The sequence below is a fragment of the Plectropomus leopardus genome, chromosome 9 (genome assembly GCF_008729295.1).
Source record: "Plectropomus leopardus isolate mb chromosome 9, YSFRI_Pleo_2.0, whole genome shotgun sequence".
NCBI classification, from domain to species: domain Eukaryota; kingdom Metazoa; phylum Chordata; class Actinopteri; order Perciformes; family Serranidae; genus Plectropomus; species Plectropomus leopardus.
The window spans coordinates 2,235,016-2,250,516 of record NC_056471.1 but is presented as its reverse complement, the minus strand read 5'-3'; the positions used below and the strand labels follow the sequence as shown (position 1 = coordinate 2,250,516).

General features: G+C 42.0%; 1 protein-coding gene across 2 annotated transcripts; it reads right to left on the bottom strand.

Moving 5' to 3' along the window:
• Window positions 1–58: 58 nt before the first annotated feature.
• On the bottom strand, window positions 59–12,943 carry LOC121948207 (ETS-related transcription factor Elf-2-like). 2 transcript variants are annotated; one of them, XM_042493526.1, is made up of 9 exons: window positions 12,665–12,943; window positions 11,018–11,101; window positions 8,484–8,775; window positions 6,662–6,769; window positions 5,471–5,587; window positions 3,749–3,832; window positions 3,013–3,205; window positions 2,664–2,918; window positions 59–1,280 (listed from the first exon to the last, which is right to left on the bottom strand). In XM_042493526.1, exons 2-9 carry the CDS (start codon window positions 11,090–11,092, stop codon window positions 707–709), a joined length of 1,698 nt encoding a protein of 565 aa, XP_042349460.1. In that variant the 5' UTR covers window positions 11,093–11,101; window positions 12,665–12,943; the 3' UTR covers window positions 59–706. The 2 variants fall into 2 exon arrangements, with proteins under 2 accessions (XP_042349460.1, XP_042349461.1); XM_042493527.1 differs by having other exon boundaries at window positions 5,471–5,584.
• Between the last annotated feature and the right edge of the window lie 2,558 nt (window positions 12,944–15,501).

The following is a 15,501-nucleotide window of genomic DNA, read 5'->3' as shown; positions in this document are numbered from 1 at the left end:
AGTATTTATACGGCATTTCATTTTGCAGATGGCTGAATAAGACAACAGTCCCGTTTAATTCACATTGTTGTTTTTTTTATAATACATATTTCAGTAAAATCTACTTCAATACACTGATAGTACAAGAAAAAATAGTATATTATACTTCAGATGTGGAGCACAGCGTTTAGTTGTGAAATGTGGACGCAGACATCCTTTCACTCCCTTTTTATCAACAGTAAAAAAGTGCGGTGGAGTAACAGAACTCTGCAGACTGAAACAAAGAGCAAACAAACACATGAAGTCAAACTACGTGTGGACTGATACATACCTGCTGCTGAGTATCAAAAAATGCTTTGTACACATGTTTACAACAAAGTCCCGTCAGGCTTTACATTACCTTTGATTACAAAAAGGAGTTCTTTCTTTTACAGTCTAAGGCTGCCCATGTCTTCTCTCTGAGTGAGTGTGTGTGTGTGTGTGTGTGTGTGTGTGTGTGTGTGTGTGTGTGTGTGTGTGTGTGTGTGTGTGTGTGTGTGTGTTTGTACATGAGTCCCTTTCATCCTGTGTGGGGCTTCAGCAGCTGCACCCTGAGAGCAGGCTGACCGTTTGAGCCAATCAGAGAGCAGCTCTGCTCTGTGACGGGGGGCGGGATGTGTCCTGCACTTCCTCAGCAGTGTCCACAGTCACTTCCTGCCCCCCCGGGCCCCGGCTCAGGGCGGAGCACTCAGGACGAGCTGCTTTCTGCTGCTGCTGGCGGGCTGGAGGGAGGCGGAGCCTCTGCTGCCACCTCTGATTGTGCTGCTTGGGGCTGACTGCTGGGGGGCTTCGGGGGCTGCGTGGGGGTTTTGGGCGGGGCAGGGTGAGGCTGGCTGACCTGGACAGAGAGCTGCGGCAGCGGCTGGGCCACCGCTGCCGGTTTAGCCAGAATGAGCTGCGGCGTGGGCCGGCCCGCCGTTAGCTGGACCGTAGGGGCGGTGGTGGCCGGTTTGGTGGCGGCATGCGCTAACTGTGTGGCGACGGGTTTAGCCTGGATGAGCTGCGTGACCTGGCCTGACGGGTTGGCCTGCATGAGCGTGGCCAGCTGGTTGGCGGGGATGGTGATGATGGTGATCTTCTCTCCGGCTTTGGAGCCCGCGGGCAGCATTGTGGGCAGGGCCTGGATGACCAGTTTCGGGGGAGCGCCGGCAGAGGCGTTGGCTACCGTTACTGGGACTCCTGTGGTGGTGAGGATGGGGGAGGAGTTTAACGTCACCTGACCGAGGGAGTTGGTCATGACCACTGGCATGGCTCGGATGGGCCTGCAGGAGAGAGAGCAGCAAGAACACTGATGACACGTCTGCTCCCCACAGCGTCACACACAGCTGAGGTACACAACACGCCTTTACACACGAGACACAGCCTGTGCGTTTACACGAGGTTAGAAAAAGACCAGTTATTGTGTTAGTCCAACTAAAACTGGACTTTTAAATACATGTAAACATGCTAGTTTTAGCTGCAAGGAGTCAGGGGCACTAAGAAACACAATTTCACCAAGTTTTCGTTTCAATCACTGCGCACATACAGCGAGCAGCAGCAACCCACCGTTCAACAACTAAACAGCATGAGGACGGGGACGAGCAAACCTGTCAACGGTCAGGGGGATGTAAAGGAGATGGGTTTGGCGAGGACAGGAAGTTATTGTCAGAGAATGCTGCATCATGCAAACACGCCATCAGCAGCTGTTTTGAGGCCGGCCACACTGCAACGTCTGTCTGCAACGTTCTTAAACCATTTCATCTCTTTGGTCTGAACTGGACATAAGGCACAGAGAACTGGTTTCTTTTAATTTTTAGTTATGGCAAAATCCTGATTATATGATGTAATTTGACAATAAATTACATTTTTACTGAGCATGATGAAACAGGCTAGAAAATACAATAACTTAAAAGCAGACCAATTCAAATTATTGTTGCAAACAAATGAGTTTTGCTAACAGCAATTCTTTCCTCAGCCTCAGACAATTACAAAATATGACTTTAACTCTCTTCTCATATTCCCTTTATTTTGAAGCACGAGGTACCTGGAGCTACATCATTTGTGTTGTGCTGCTTTCAGACACTTTTCACAAGTATTTAGACCATTTGACCATAAGCACGTTAGTGCAAATTCTTTCTAAAACATGAAAAAGGCAATGAGAAACTTGGCAAGAAATGTGCCACAAACTGCAAGAAAATTGTAGATTTAAAAAAAAATATTTTGAAAAAGCTACATTTCCAATGATCATAATTACATGTTTAAATTATGTTACAAAGTGTTATAATTTTTTAGCACTTTTTTCCAAGTCATTGCCTTATTTTTTTTTTTGCTACTGATTTTCAGGTAACATTTTTTAGTAATTTTTTACTAAATTCTTACACATTTTTTGGTCATTTCTTCCTTCATTGCTTACTGCCTTCCTCACATATTTTTTGAAAGAAATCAAGCCAAAATGCTCATTTTTCGAAGGGTTAAGGTAACCTCATTCGAGACTGCAAATCAATCATTTAATCAGCTCTTAAGAACCAAGCTAGCTGGATGAGAGCAGGATTATTTAACGCTTCTGTTCTCTCAGATGAGATGAGCCATGTGTGGAAAACCACTGAGGACGTGTTTATACATATAACCCACATGGTGACACGTCATGAGAAACAGTGAGTAGAGACCTGGTGGCGGCGTTGCTGGGGATGACAGTGACGTAGGTCTGCTGAGGCTGGCTGGCAGTAGGGGAGTTGGTGCCCAGGCTGGCAGGGCCATGCTGGTTAGCCGGGTGCTGGCCAGATACAACACCCTCGCTGTCCTCCAGCTCCTCCCCGTCCTCCTCGTCATCTATCACCCGGATATTCTTGGGCATGTCTTTGAACTGGTAGGCCAGTCGCTGCCCCTCCACTTTAGCCAGGATGCCCCGCTGGTAGTAATACCTACACACACACAGAGGCAGGCATTACTTCAGCTGTGCTTTCCATGTCTGAGAGAAACAGTTGTGTTGGTGAGTTAGTGGAGAGGACGGCTGACCTCAGGGCTCGGCCCATGGTCTCGTAGTTCATGTCAGGCTTGTTCTTGTGTTTCCCCCACAGCTTGGACACGGCTTTGGAGTCGACCAGTTTGAAGATGCCCTTCTCCCTCTGCATCCACTTGATGTAGCGAGGGCAGGTGTTTTTGTCCTGCAGCAGCTCCAGCAGGAACTCCCACAGATAGGTGGTGTTGCCTTGACGAAACAAAGCACATCAAGTGAAAAAAAAAAAGTGTGGCAACATTTTATTACATTGTGGGGATGCTCCCATTCATCTGCATAACATCAGCATCACCAGATATTCACCTTCCTGACTGCAATCAGCCTATTGGCAGGTAAGATGACCCATACCAATAGCAGTGTGTGTGTGTGTGTGTGTGTGTGTGTGTGTGTGTGTGTGTGTGTAATGTTTTAATAATGTAATGTTTTTTGTGTAAAAGGCTATTTTCAAGGTTGTTTCACAGATCTATACGATTGAATTTTTGCTCATTCAAAAGGTAATATAATGGAGAACTGACAATTTTTTTAAAGATTTCTTTGACTCCCTGGCACAAACATGGGTAGAAACAACAACAAAAGCAAATAAACAACAACAAAACATTACTATTGGCATGACAAATTGTTCATTTAGACATTGGTATCTGCTCAGCATTATTATCTGTGAATCCCTATTATGTTTATTAAAAAAAAGACGCGTAATGTATGTAATAATGATTTGAGCTCAGAACTGGGACAAACCTTTGCCCTCTCTCGTTCTCTTCTTGATCCCGAGGTCAAAGGAGCCGTTTGAAGCAGGCTGGTGTGTCTTGGGCTTGCGTCCACCTGCACTCAAAACAAACACATACACAGTAACTCGGTAACTGATTACATTTATGTTTATTACATTAATTACATGTCGCTCCTCAACACTGCGGGTCCTTTCCAACATGGCAATTTATGCGTCCTCTCTTCCTTCCTCCACCGGTGACCCAGAACTAGTTTCCCCTCTGCCATCTTGAAGGATCTTCCAACTGCACAAATGCACCTGGAGGAGGCGAGGATGGAGGAGAGAGGAGGCTTCTGGAGGAGCCCAGAGCGAGATTACACCAGTGTACCCTACCACAGAAGTCTTTCATCGAGTGGCAAGACTACAGAGCTCCCCGAGGATCATGGAGATTTTTCATTTGCATTGTGTCATATATTTGCCGTACCTCCATACGCGTCTTTATTTATTCACAGTTTAATCTCTCAGTGCTCATTCTGCGGAGTCAAGAGATCTATAATATCACAGAACGCCTTCACATGATGAAATGTAGGCCTGATTTAATGCGCCGTCTAATTGTGTGTGATAAAACAGTAAGGAAGTTTTTGGATATTTTAATTTTAAGTGTTCCGGCATCACGCAAATCAGCAGCTTATTCCACTGAGGCCTTTTATGTTTTTGTTGTTTTAAATTGACGTTACAGTAAATGATGCACGGGTTAGGCCGCCCTTTATTAGAACTAATCCACCGGCCGACCCGTTAACGTGCATTAATCAATGACCTGAACCCGAACCGCACACACTGAAACCGTGTGTGTCTACACACCTCTCACCTCCTCCATGTGATTACATCTCCAGTATGATCTCGTGCTCACAGCTGATATCCTACAGAGGTTTGTTTATGTGTTTATTTAATATTGCCTATTCAGTGTGGACACAGAGACGATTCCCTGATATTAAAACACGCTGTTAGACCTTCGTATGTGCAGAGGGAAATATTTATACTGCACATTATGACCAGAGAAATGAATCTAAATGTGTAGGACTGAACAGATGTTCCTGCTCAGATGCAGAATAACGCAGCGCAGCAGCTGATGATGAAGCTGCTGCTGTGTGACAGAGAGGAGAGAGCGGATTAATAAATTACTCTGAATCCTGCTGTCACTTTATGACCCGCCTGCCCAAATTCTGCGATATTTTTCAATAAGTTCACCTGAAGGGGGGGTGTGTGTCATCACTAACACACACTCTTACACAGAGAGGCTGTGTGGTGTATAACTGTGCAGATAAATAACACAAGGAAATAAATGGCCTAAATAATTAGAACTCTGATCTCTATATGAATCAGATTTGAAAGGATTCTTCTCTCCCTGTCAGTCTGACAGCTGATCAGCTGTGCAGCATGTCATCTGTTACTGACGTCGCTCCGGACAGACGCTGTGGGACCGAGCATTTCCCAATTCACAGCTTCCCCTCCTATCTCCTCACGTCTCCTCCTCGACTCCTCAGCTCGCATCCTCGGGTGGAGGATGCTTGGAGTTGGGGTATCGTGTTGGAAAGGACCCTGTCTGTTGCACACTCAAATAGCTTGTGACTGTAGCATAAAGCAACAGCTCAAGAACTCGTAAGAAGCTGCGTATCCTCCAGCACTAACGACTGTGAATGTAAAATTGGTTTTACATGAAGCCTCAGGGAGTCACTTATGGAAGTAACACTGACCTCCTTTCTTCTTCTTGGCAGCAGGTTCACAGTCAGGAGGGATGGGGAAGGATTCCTCCTCGATGGGCCCACACTCTGTAGACACCTCCACCACCGTCTCCATCATCACATCCTCTGCTGGGGTCACACACAAGCACAATGTTCCTCATTAAGATGCCTCCAAGATTTAGCATGCTGCTGTGTGTGTGCCACCAATGAGCATGCAGACACGCTGTTGACACAGTGTGACGCATATGTTGTATGTCAAGAGTAGTGTAGTGTGTGTGAGGCTAGTGTGTGGTGGAGTGACAGGGAGAGAGCGATGGGTGGGTGTGTATTTGGGACACATCAAATAGAGTGTGGCTGACTAACTGCATAACATTACCATTAGCTTCAGCAGCTACACCGCACTACTGTCAGCAGCAGTGTAATGATCACTGGTCCCCAGGACCTACAGGTGCTCCACAATAAAATGTGTGTTTGTTGACACATTGAGCTCACGTTATACGTTATAGCTATGATTAAATTCATGTATGTTAAAAATATATCTGGACACTAAACAAATAAAATCCCAAATCAGAATGTCAATTTATTTAACTTCATTTATATTCATATTAACATTTACTAATATAATTGAATACTTTCTCAGAATCTAATAAAAACTTTTGAACAGTGTGAGTTTTTATGTCTAAATTTGATTGAATGATTTTAAAATGGACTTTTGGTTCACAAAGTAGCATTATCAAGGAAAAATAAGAGGGTGTGTCCCCTGGATGCATCAATAGTGAGTTGACTGCTTTCTTTCAGATGTGAATTTGTGATGTGAATTCAGAGACATGAGACACAGCATCACTGTAAACTATGACTGAGCAGCACTCTGTCATTATTACAGTAACTGGCCAATTATGTAGCTGTTAACCAATAAATATCACCTTTAAAAACCATGTTTGTATGGAATTAGCATATAGCTGAATGTTTATGATGGAGATCGAGTCTAATCTACAAAGTTTTCTTTTACTGACTGTTTTGAATTTTGGGAGGACAAACAACTGCATTTTGACAGATTCTATTCATGCAGACACATTTGTGATTATGCGATATTATGTACCCCACAACTACACGTCTGTTGTTGTATTACAGGAAACACAAGCATTTTAACTTTTCATTTCGAAAAAAAATTCGATCCTCAGGCTGACTGACAGGTGTGTTTACCTGTGTTGCGTTCATTGTGCAATCCTCCCGGAGACTCCATGTGGAGAAGCGCCTCAGCTGCTTCAAACGTTTTGTCAAAACACACCATGTCATGACCCGACATCTCCACTGAGAAGAGGAGCAGAGAAAAAAAGGCTGTCAGCACACACACCTGTGCAACACATGCTAACTGAGCAAACTCTGTGGCATCATATAACACACAGATCCTGTTTCTGCTGAGAAAACAGCATGGCGCTGCAACCTCTACTATTTTGAAATGCTGACTTCCTGGTTTCAGGCTTGTAGAGGCGGTGCGCTCCTCCCTTCCTGTTTACAGTGCTCCTGTTTCGATGGTGGACAGCAGCTTCTGGCCAGCAGAGGGCAGTCTGCTGCTGTCATACACATCAACAGCAGCTCTCGTGAAAAGAAACTGTCTAATGAGTAAGTGGCATTAAATCTAGTTGAGTATTACTGACACAAAGCATGTGCGCATTTAAGTCAAATGAGAGATCTGTCTAGATTTGTACATGGAACTGGGCTGGGGTGTGGATATTAAATACAGGGTTCCCACACATTTTCATGGACAAAATCTCAAAACGTTTCCATGACTATTCAAGGACCCATAACAACATTTTTTTCTTGACCCACTTGACCAGCATTTTTCAGACATATCAAATTCTATTCAAACCTAATTTCAGCTAGCTGGCATACATGAAGGCAAAGACAGAACGCCGGGCGAAAGGTACGTGATAGTGAACAAAATGTCACATATCAGCAAATATAAGAGCCATGATACACTGACAGCTTTAGAAAATGAATGTGCTATTATGCCACATCACGTGTGGGGTTATTCATGGAAGATTAATGTAACAATTTCATTACACATAACAACATTCAATGACTTCCAAAAACTTTCAGAGCTTTATCCTTATTCCATGACTTTCACAGCACTGGAAAATGTGAAATTCCAGGACTTTTCCAGGTTTCCAGGACTGTGAGAACCCTAAACAGGTTTCATAGGGTTTAAGTAATACTGTCTAGGACCTGAATTTAATATCTGCTGTGTCAATATCTATTGCTGAATATCTTCACACATTGGTGATTGAGAGGCCATTTACATGGCAGCGGTTCTTGCATGAAACATTAACCATTTATTGTGGTATGGCCCTTTTTTCACAGACAAAAGCATTTTGGGGGCCTTAAAATATAAACTTTTGAAATCAGGTTCCAGACTGTAATTTTTTGAAAATGCTATCCCTTCTGTCGCTGTGTAAACTGGCATTGTGAACCTCCTGTGGAGAACAATAAAGTCACGGCCGCCCTTCGCGTATGCTCATGGCGTTCTTCTATGGTGTGTCATTACAAAGTAACACTGCCAGCCACTGGCCTACAGCGTTTTTGGTTGTTTTTGTCAATCAGTGTACATGGGGATTGTTTTCACAATGTTGTCATAAGAACATATTTTTTTTTAAAAATGCAAAGGAAAGACTGTTCCATCTTTAGTAAGGCTGTTCTCATCTAAACGTGGCCTGAGTCAACTGTTGAAAGCTGCTGCGTTGGCAGCACTATGAATTGTGTGTCTGTGGTGACACTGCTGAGAAAAAAATCACAAGTGGTGCACAGGTAGTGGCTCTATTTCCATCACCCATCATTGGTTGGACTGCTACAGAGGGTAGGAGGAGCTAACATGAGAGACTCGCTTGTGTCTGCGTTTTTTTTCCTGCTCTCTGCTAACATTGTGAGCGAATAGTCTGTGTTTCTCTTTCATCAAAGGCACAATTATCTCTATATCTATTCACGGTTCTATCAGTTAGATGTGATAAACGAGACAACTGGTCCTTACCCGTCTCAGCCACCTCTGTAACCACCTCCTGCTCCTCAGCCACGTCCTGCATCAGGTACGTCTCATCGTCGTACACCAGGACTTGTGCTGAGTAGCACTCCTCCACCTGGGCACTGGGCACCTCCTCCACGATCACGGCTGGACAGCCCTCCTCCTGCAGCACCACACCTTCCTCCTCCTCCACATCTCCCTCCACCTCTTCCCCACCCACGATCACCGCCTCCACTTCCTGCTGAACCACCTCTTCTTCCTCCTCCTCCTCCTCCTCCTCCTCAGTGGGCTGCTGCTCGCACTGATGTGAAAAAGGGAGATTGTCAGTGAGGTCAGTGTGTTCACAGATCGCAGCCATTTCTCTGGTGAGCAGAAGGTTATTGTTACTGATACAACTGATGGACAAATAAGAAAATGAATGAATGTTGTGTGAAAGCAGACTTACCTGTTTCCTGTGCTGTGGTGTTTTTAGCCCATGAACTTATTTTTCTTTTTAACACTATCTCCTTAAATTATGAAATAAAACATGTGCACTGCATACAGGCACCTGAATACTATAGTAAGGCCAGTGAGATCTGATCTTGATCTGTACTGGCAGCCGGTCTAGCAATTTTCTTAATAGATTTGATCACTTTAAAGGGATAGTTCAGTTTTTATAGAGAGGGGCTTTATGAGATATTTATGTACAGTCAGTGTATTGCATACACTAGCTGGAAAGTCCTATACAATACCAGTCCAAGAAAACTGAAATACTTAAACGGTTCTATCACGCTGTCACACAGCCATTATCATTGGAACTATATTTTCTCAGACAAAATAACTTCTGTATTCCCTCTTTGGGTTTCTTCGCATGCTGCTTGTATTTTCTGTGGAGCCTGTGCTGGATAACTCTTGGCTTGGCCAATTTATCTCAACATCTACTGCCTCACACTGCATATCTGGACATTTCACATCACCAAATACTCCTGGAAATCACCCATATCGATGAAAGGCTAAATGAAGCTGACCTCTCATTTTTCACATCACAGACATGTCATGAACCTAAAAGGTAGTGTCCAACATTTGTGTAATCTGATGTGTCTACTAGAAATTAACCTCAGACCAACAATTACTGCAGGGGTTCCCACACTTTCAGATATTTGTGGTGCACTGTCACAATATCAGCACTTGCCACTCCATTTTTTTAAGCTGCACTTTCCCCTCTCTCTAAGAATGGCGCGATAGATATGCTATGAAGACCTTCTTTATGCCTCCTTTGCAGTTTTACACAGAACCAAAAAATGGCAGCATCATTCTGCTCCAGTTTGTGATTACACTCTGCATCCCAGCATCCCACAATAAAAAAGAGGCATGACATATAACACAACAGCATCAGCCTCCAGACTGACATACAACATAAGCGTCAGCAGCACTTTCTAAACAATAACAAAGGCATTACATGTCAATAACAATAATTTTGTGTCCTGTTGTATGATGGCTCATCTTGTCCTCTGCTCTGAGGGTAAGGAGCTCCTGACTCTCATAGTTTTCTCAAACATTTATCGCTGCTGTTCTTCTTCTTTGATTTAGGTGCTAGATGACACACACACACACTCTCTCTGGCGCTGTTACGACCTCCCATTGCAGATTAAGGGTGAAACAACTCTGTTCCCCACCAGACAGCTGTATCTTACATACAGAGCCGTGAGGCAGCGTTACAGCACGACGTTCTTCAGGCACTTCTCTCTCTCTCTCTCTCTCTCTCTCTCTCTCTCTCTCTCTCTGCAGAGTGTCTCAGTGTAGTCTATCATTTTTCCAAACAAACTTAGAGGAAACTGGCTGTGTTTCAATGGAAACCTCAAACCCCACTGCCCAGTACTGGGTCAGACTGGCAAAAGAAAGTTGGCTTTCTCTCGCCTCTGCAGCAGCTGTTCCTCTAATCCACTGATCGATCTGACCACAGACCAACTAAAAGGAAGCCTTGACTGTGATGAACAAACAGTTTGTTGCTCAATTCTTCACCCTGTGATTCAAACTCAAAAAACTGCCAGTGAGTAAAAAGTATTACTCATGAAGAGCTCTGCGTGCGTTGTGTTCACACACCCACAAAAACCTGTTCATGGACTTTTTATTTCAAGTAGTGGGTCCTTTATAGCTTAGTAGAGACATGCTCATTTTCACACTATTGCTATACAATCATTAATTATCAATTACATTTTATGTACCAAAAATTAATTAATAGGCTATTCTTACTTCTTGACTATAACCTATATAACAGGTATTTAGTCTATTAACTCTGCTCAATAGTTAGCACACCGATTTATCGTGCAACCCTGGCTTCATGGCATCAGACAAATTTCTCAGCTGGAAATATTCCAACTGAGGGAAAAAAAACTGTTCAGCTAGCATCCATCATAGAGAAAAGCTGAATTAACTCTACTGTTCTTGTTCCACAGACTTTGCAACCATTGGCACAACCTCCAGTATCTTTTTTGGAAACTTTTACAATGTAACAGGCTTTGTTTACTTCTCTGGGCAACAGTTGTGAGGATACACGGGCTTACCTGCTGGGGCTCCTCCACCACAGTGACATACTCCACTATGTTCCCTCCACCGTCTGACACTACCACAGAAGTCATCACTCATTCCTACCAAAACAGAAGAACATGGGGTCAGGATTGAGACGCTTTGGTTATGTGTATGTGTCTGTGTCTGTGTCTGTGTGTGTGTGTGTGTGTGTGTGTGTGCAGGGGGGTCATGTGAAAGCCCCCGCGGCTCTCCTCATGACTGAGTCCCAGTATGGTTGTGGTCTTTGTTGTGAGGAAAGAACACCACATCACACCACAGTCTAACATCGTCTGGTAAGTGTAATATTGTGCTTAATTTGGCTTATAAGTGACCCAATAAGTAGCTCTTTTTTTCAACAGTTATGTCATTACATTGAATGAAAATGCAACTTAGTAGTCATAGACTTTTGGCAAGTGTCAAACTTACAATAATACCCCCTACCCACCAAAATTAGTGTGCGCGTGCAGGTTTTTTAAACAGGGGTAAACCTGAGTTATATATTTTTTACTATTTAGAATTATCTTACAGAAAAAAATATAACAAAATAAACCAAAGAAATACAGGTAATTTCTGTAATTCCAGCACGTTTTTAGGTAATTTCCTTTTTTGTGTTTGCTTTGTTTTGATTTTCAATATTTTTTGCTTACTTTTAGGCCATTTTGTTAGACTTTTTTTTTTAATACTTTTTTTGGGCTTATTTTTGGCCATGTCTCAAGTCCTTGTCTTCTCTCAATGTTTTCGGAAAAAAACACAACATCAATTTGCACAGCTGATAAAGTTAATAAAGTTTGATATCATCATATCATATTATATTATATATATATATATATATATATATATATATATATATATATATATATAGTAGTAGGTCATAGTTGTAGCCATATATGTATGGCTACAACTATGACCCGGTATGTTAGGCTGAGCAGTGTGTAAGGGGCTTGGTATAGTGTGCTATAAACGACAACTAATGGGTTTAAAGTGATGTTTTGAATGTGCATCCTTCCCTGCAAATAAGGCACGTATCCTGAAAACATGCACTTCAAAGTAACGCAAAGAGAAACCGTAACGTTACTGCTGGCTAAATGCCAAAGCATGACTAATTCACAACAGGAAGAGTTACTGAAAACACAGGCATTGTCTATCATGTCAGACAGTGCTGGTGTGTTTGCAGATCTGACGGACACTAACCCACACAGGCTAATGTTTACTTTCTGAGCGCACTGGCACGTCTCTGCGCTCGCTGAGTCTGGAGCTGCAGCTACAAACTCTCCGGCTAACTCATTAGCTAATACTTCTGCCACTTACTTAACAAGACTTAAGTTAGCCACTACTGCCGCCTACATTATGCACTTTATCATGTAACATCACACATTCAGTGCCACACCAATGTATTCACTCTGCATTCTCGTTTAAAAGGGGATCACCCATAGTCCAATAACACAGAAATGGTTAGCATTAAGGTTAACAAGCTCGAAAACAGTTAGCACGTAGCTAGCAAACACATACATCGTACTTAACGTAAGGTTGAAGGAGTACCCTGTCACTGGCTGACCACAAGGGTAAATTGCGAGTTCTGTATCTGGACCTGTGTTCTATCGGAGCCTTCTAATGTGTTACTGCAGTGAGTTTCCTCCCCTTACCTTGTTTTGCTTTTGCTAGCGAAAAGTGAGCTCCACGGCTAACGTTAGCACTAGCTGGGCCTAACGCTAGCCAAGTTGTCAAGGCCAAAACACTCACTTTGCTCGCATAAACAAGCGTTTGCAAGTCCCCAGTCCCTGGAAATCACTTTGCAGACACCTAGTCACCCCCTGCGCCGAAATGTAAAGGGTGAACGTGGATACAGGCCCTGAAGTAGTGTTTTGATTCCGGCTTGTCTCTAGCTATCCGATAGCTTCCCGGCGCGTCGCCTCTTCGCTGCAGCGGAGCCAGCGGGTCACAGCGCAGACCGCCGTGACGTCACGAGGACAAACCCCACCGACAGTGGGCGCAAACTATAATACATCCATGGCGCAAACACTGACATGTGTAAGCTCGTAACTCCGTCCGTGGATCAAAATCACGAACGGACTCTGAAAATCTGTTGCATGATTGCACTAACTTCAGCCTTTCCATCAATAAATAAATATGTAAAATAATAAACAAACACAGTGAAATCTTGATGATATCAGTTTAGTTTTGGTGCACTTAGACTCATTTTACAAGCTATTTGAATCTTTGAAACGTGAGCAAATTGAAATTTTGAAAACATGGGAGGAAAGCAATGACCAAATTGGGAAGAAATGTCCCAAAAATTGCAAGAAATTAGTAAAAGGTTACAAAATACCTAAACATTGGTTTTTAAAAAAAGGAGAGGAGTATTTGAAAATTATATACCAAAAATAGGGAAAATGTCCAGAAACTGTTATTTATAATTATTCTATTTTTTTTAAAAAATCAAATATATTAAACAAATTTGTATACCCTTTTTCATTTTCAGCGCTTTTTTAAAAATTCATTTTTTTGTTTGTTTTTGACTTTTTTTGGCTTATTTTCAGTTAAATTTTGTGAAACTTTTTTTTTTTTTTTTTTTTACTTTTTTTGCCAATTTTTGGGCCATGTGATGTTCAGTTGCTTATTGCCATGTGCCTTCATGTTTTGGAAAGAAATCAAATGAATTTGATCAGGTTTCAAAGGGTTAATCAAATAATTGTTTGAGCACATGTAAGCTCATATTTATTTGATTAGGTTCCTGTGATAATTAAGGGAGACCCGGGCTGATTGTAACACTTTTGGTCTTGCTTATAATTCGCTAAATTTTTGTATTGGAGCTCTCAAATTTTGGCCCTATGTACACTTTTTTTCTCAACTACAAATAGCATTTTTTAAAATCTTCTACAACTCTATCACAGAACTAAAATTTCATAGATTTAACTACATTGTCACAACATACCACACTTCCAGGAGAAGTTGTAACAATACGAGTGCAGTATTAGAAATTACACAATAACAAAAAAGTATACATACACTAATACATACACATTCAAACAATTTCTATGAACTCACTAACCTGTCAAATGCAGTACCTCACATTGAGTGAGTCCAAAATACAAGTCTGCTGTCTCAGTCAAGTAATCAGTTAAAAATATCCTCTTGCTGCACATTGAAGACTTTTAGACTTGTGATGTCACACAAAGGGCAGCTGTGTTGATCCTCTTTCTCTTATGTTTTCTATTTTATTTTTATTTTATTGCAGTATCTTTTCAATATCCCATGGCAGATAGGACATTCTTTGGGAGCAGAGTCCATTTGAATTCAACAAAGTCACACAATAAAACGAACTAATAACAGATCAAAGTAGCTGTAGATCAGCAGCTCCTGTGTTCAGTGAGCTAAAATAACTGTTTTTGTCAATGCGGTCTGATGGCTTTGACGAGAGCAAAGATGGCGAACTGAAGCTGTTTGTGGCTTTCTGTCAAAGCAGGCTGTCTGAAGGAAAGGGACGGCGATGACAATACTCTCAATGTTGCGTACACGGATATTGATTTTTCTAGGTTCGACCATTTTTTTGTGGGTTTTTTTTTTTTTTTGGTGGCTAAAAGATATTTAGTTGCTGAACCCTCCAGAGCACAACATTGCTTAGCTTCCATACCTTGAAAACTCTGAGGGAATTTATTCAAATTAAGCAAAAAATCCACCTGGACTCAAGAATGAACTGATTAGATTTTGGTGGTCATAGGTCATGCTCACCGTGACCTTGCATCCATTTCATTCTTGTAAATGAATTATTTCCTGAACACTTTGAGGAATTTCTACAAATTTGGATCCAAGTTCATTTGAACCCAAGGATGGACTGATTAGATTTTGGTGGTCAAACGTCAAGGTCATGGTGACCTTGTGTTGTCTTATTTTTATGAAAGCGATATCTCAAGAACACCTTGATGTAACTTCTTCAGATTTGACAAAGACATCCACTTGGACTCAACAATGAGCTGATAAATATATAATAAACAGGCCCACGAGGCATCTGCACCCAGAGTCTATCATATTATTTATACTTGCAGCTTTTTCTTGTAGATACCATTAGGAGTACTACCAAGTGGCAGAGGAACTGGATTTTTTAAATTAATTATCTGCCTCATACGCTACTGTCAGGATATAGACTGCCAAAAAATTTGTCAAAAAATTAAATGTAATAGTGATAATTATTCCTATAAACTGTCAAAAAAGAGAACGTTACAGATTGTGGCTGTGTTCTTGGGAAAAATGGGTTTTAAAAAAATCACAACACAAATATCATGTGTAATCCCTTTATTTTGCGAAAACAATTAAAACAGTCATGTGTTAAACAGTCACAGTTTCTGTCCTTAACTAAGTCAAAGGCATCAACTCACGTCCTGTTATTAGAAACCTGCCTACGACCATCAAGGACACATCCATTTTCAATACACAGTAACAGTCAAATTCAGTTCTTCCCTCATTTATCTCCACAATCTATTTC

What these genes read in the sequence shown, in the direction of transcription:
- LOC121948207 (XM_042493526.1), bottom strand. Translation starts at nt 11,092, where the DNA reads ATGACTTCTGTGGTAGTGTCAGACGGTGGAGGGAACATAGTGGAGTAT. An exon ending in TGGTGGAGGAGCCCCAGCAG is followed by an intron (nt 8,776 to 11,017) that starts GTAAGCCCGTGT and finishes TTTTCACATCAG; the next exon opens with TGCGAGCAGCAGCCCACTGA. An exon ending in ACCATGGGCCGAGCCCTGAG is followed by an intron (nt 2,919 to 3,012) that starts GTCAGCCGTCCT and finishes GTGTGTGTGTAG; the next exon opens with GTATTACTACCAGCGGGGCA.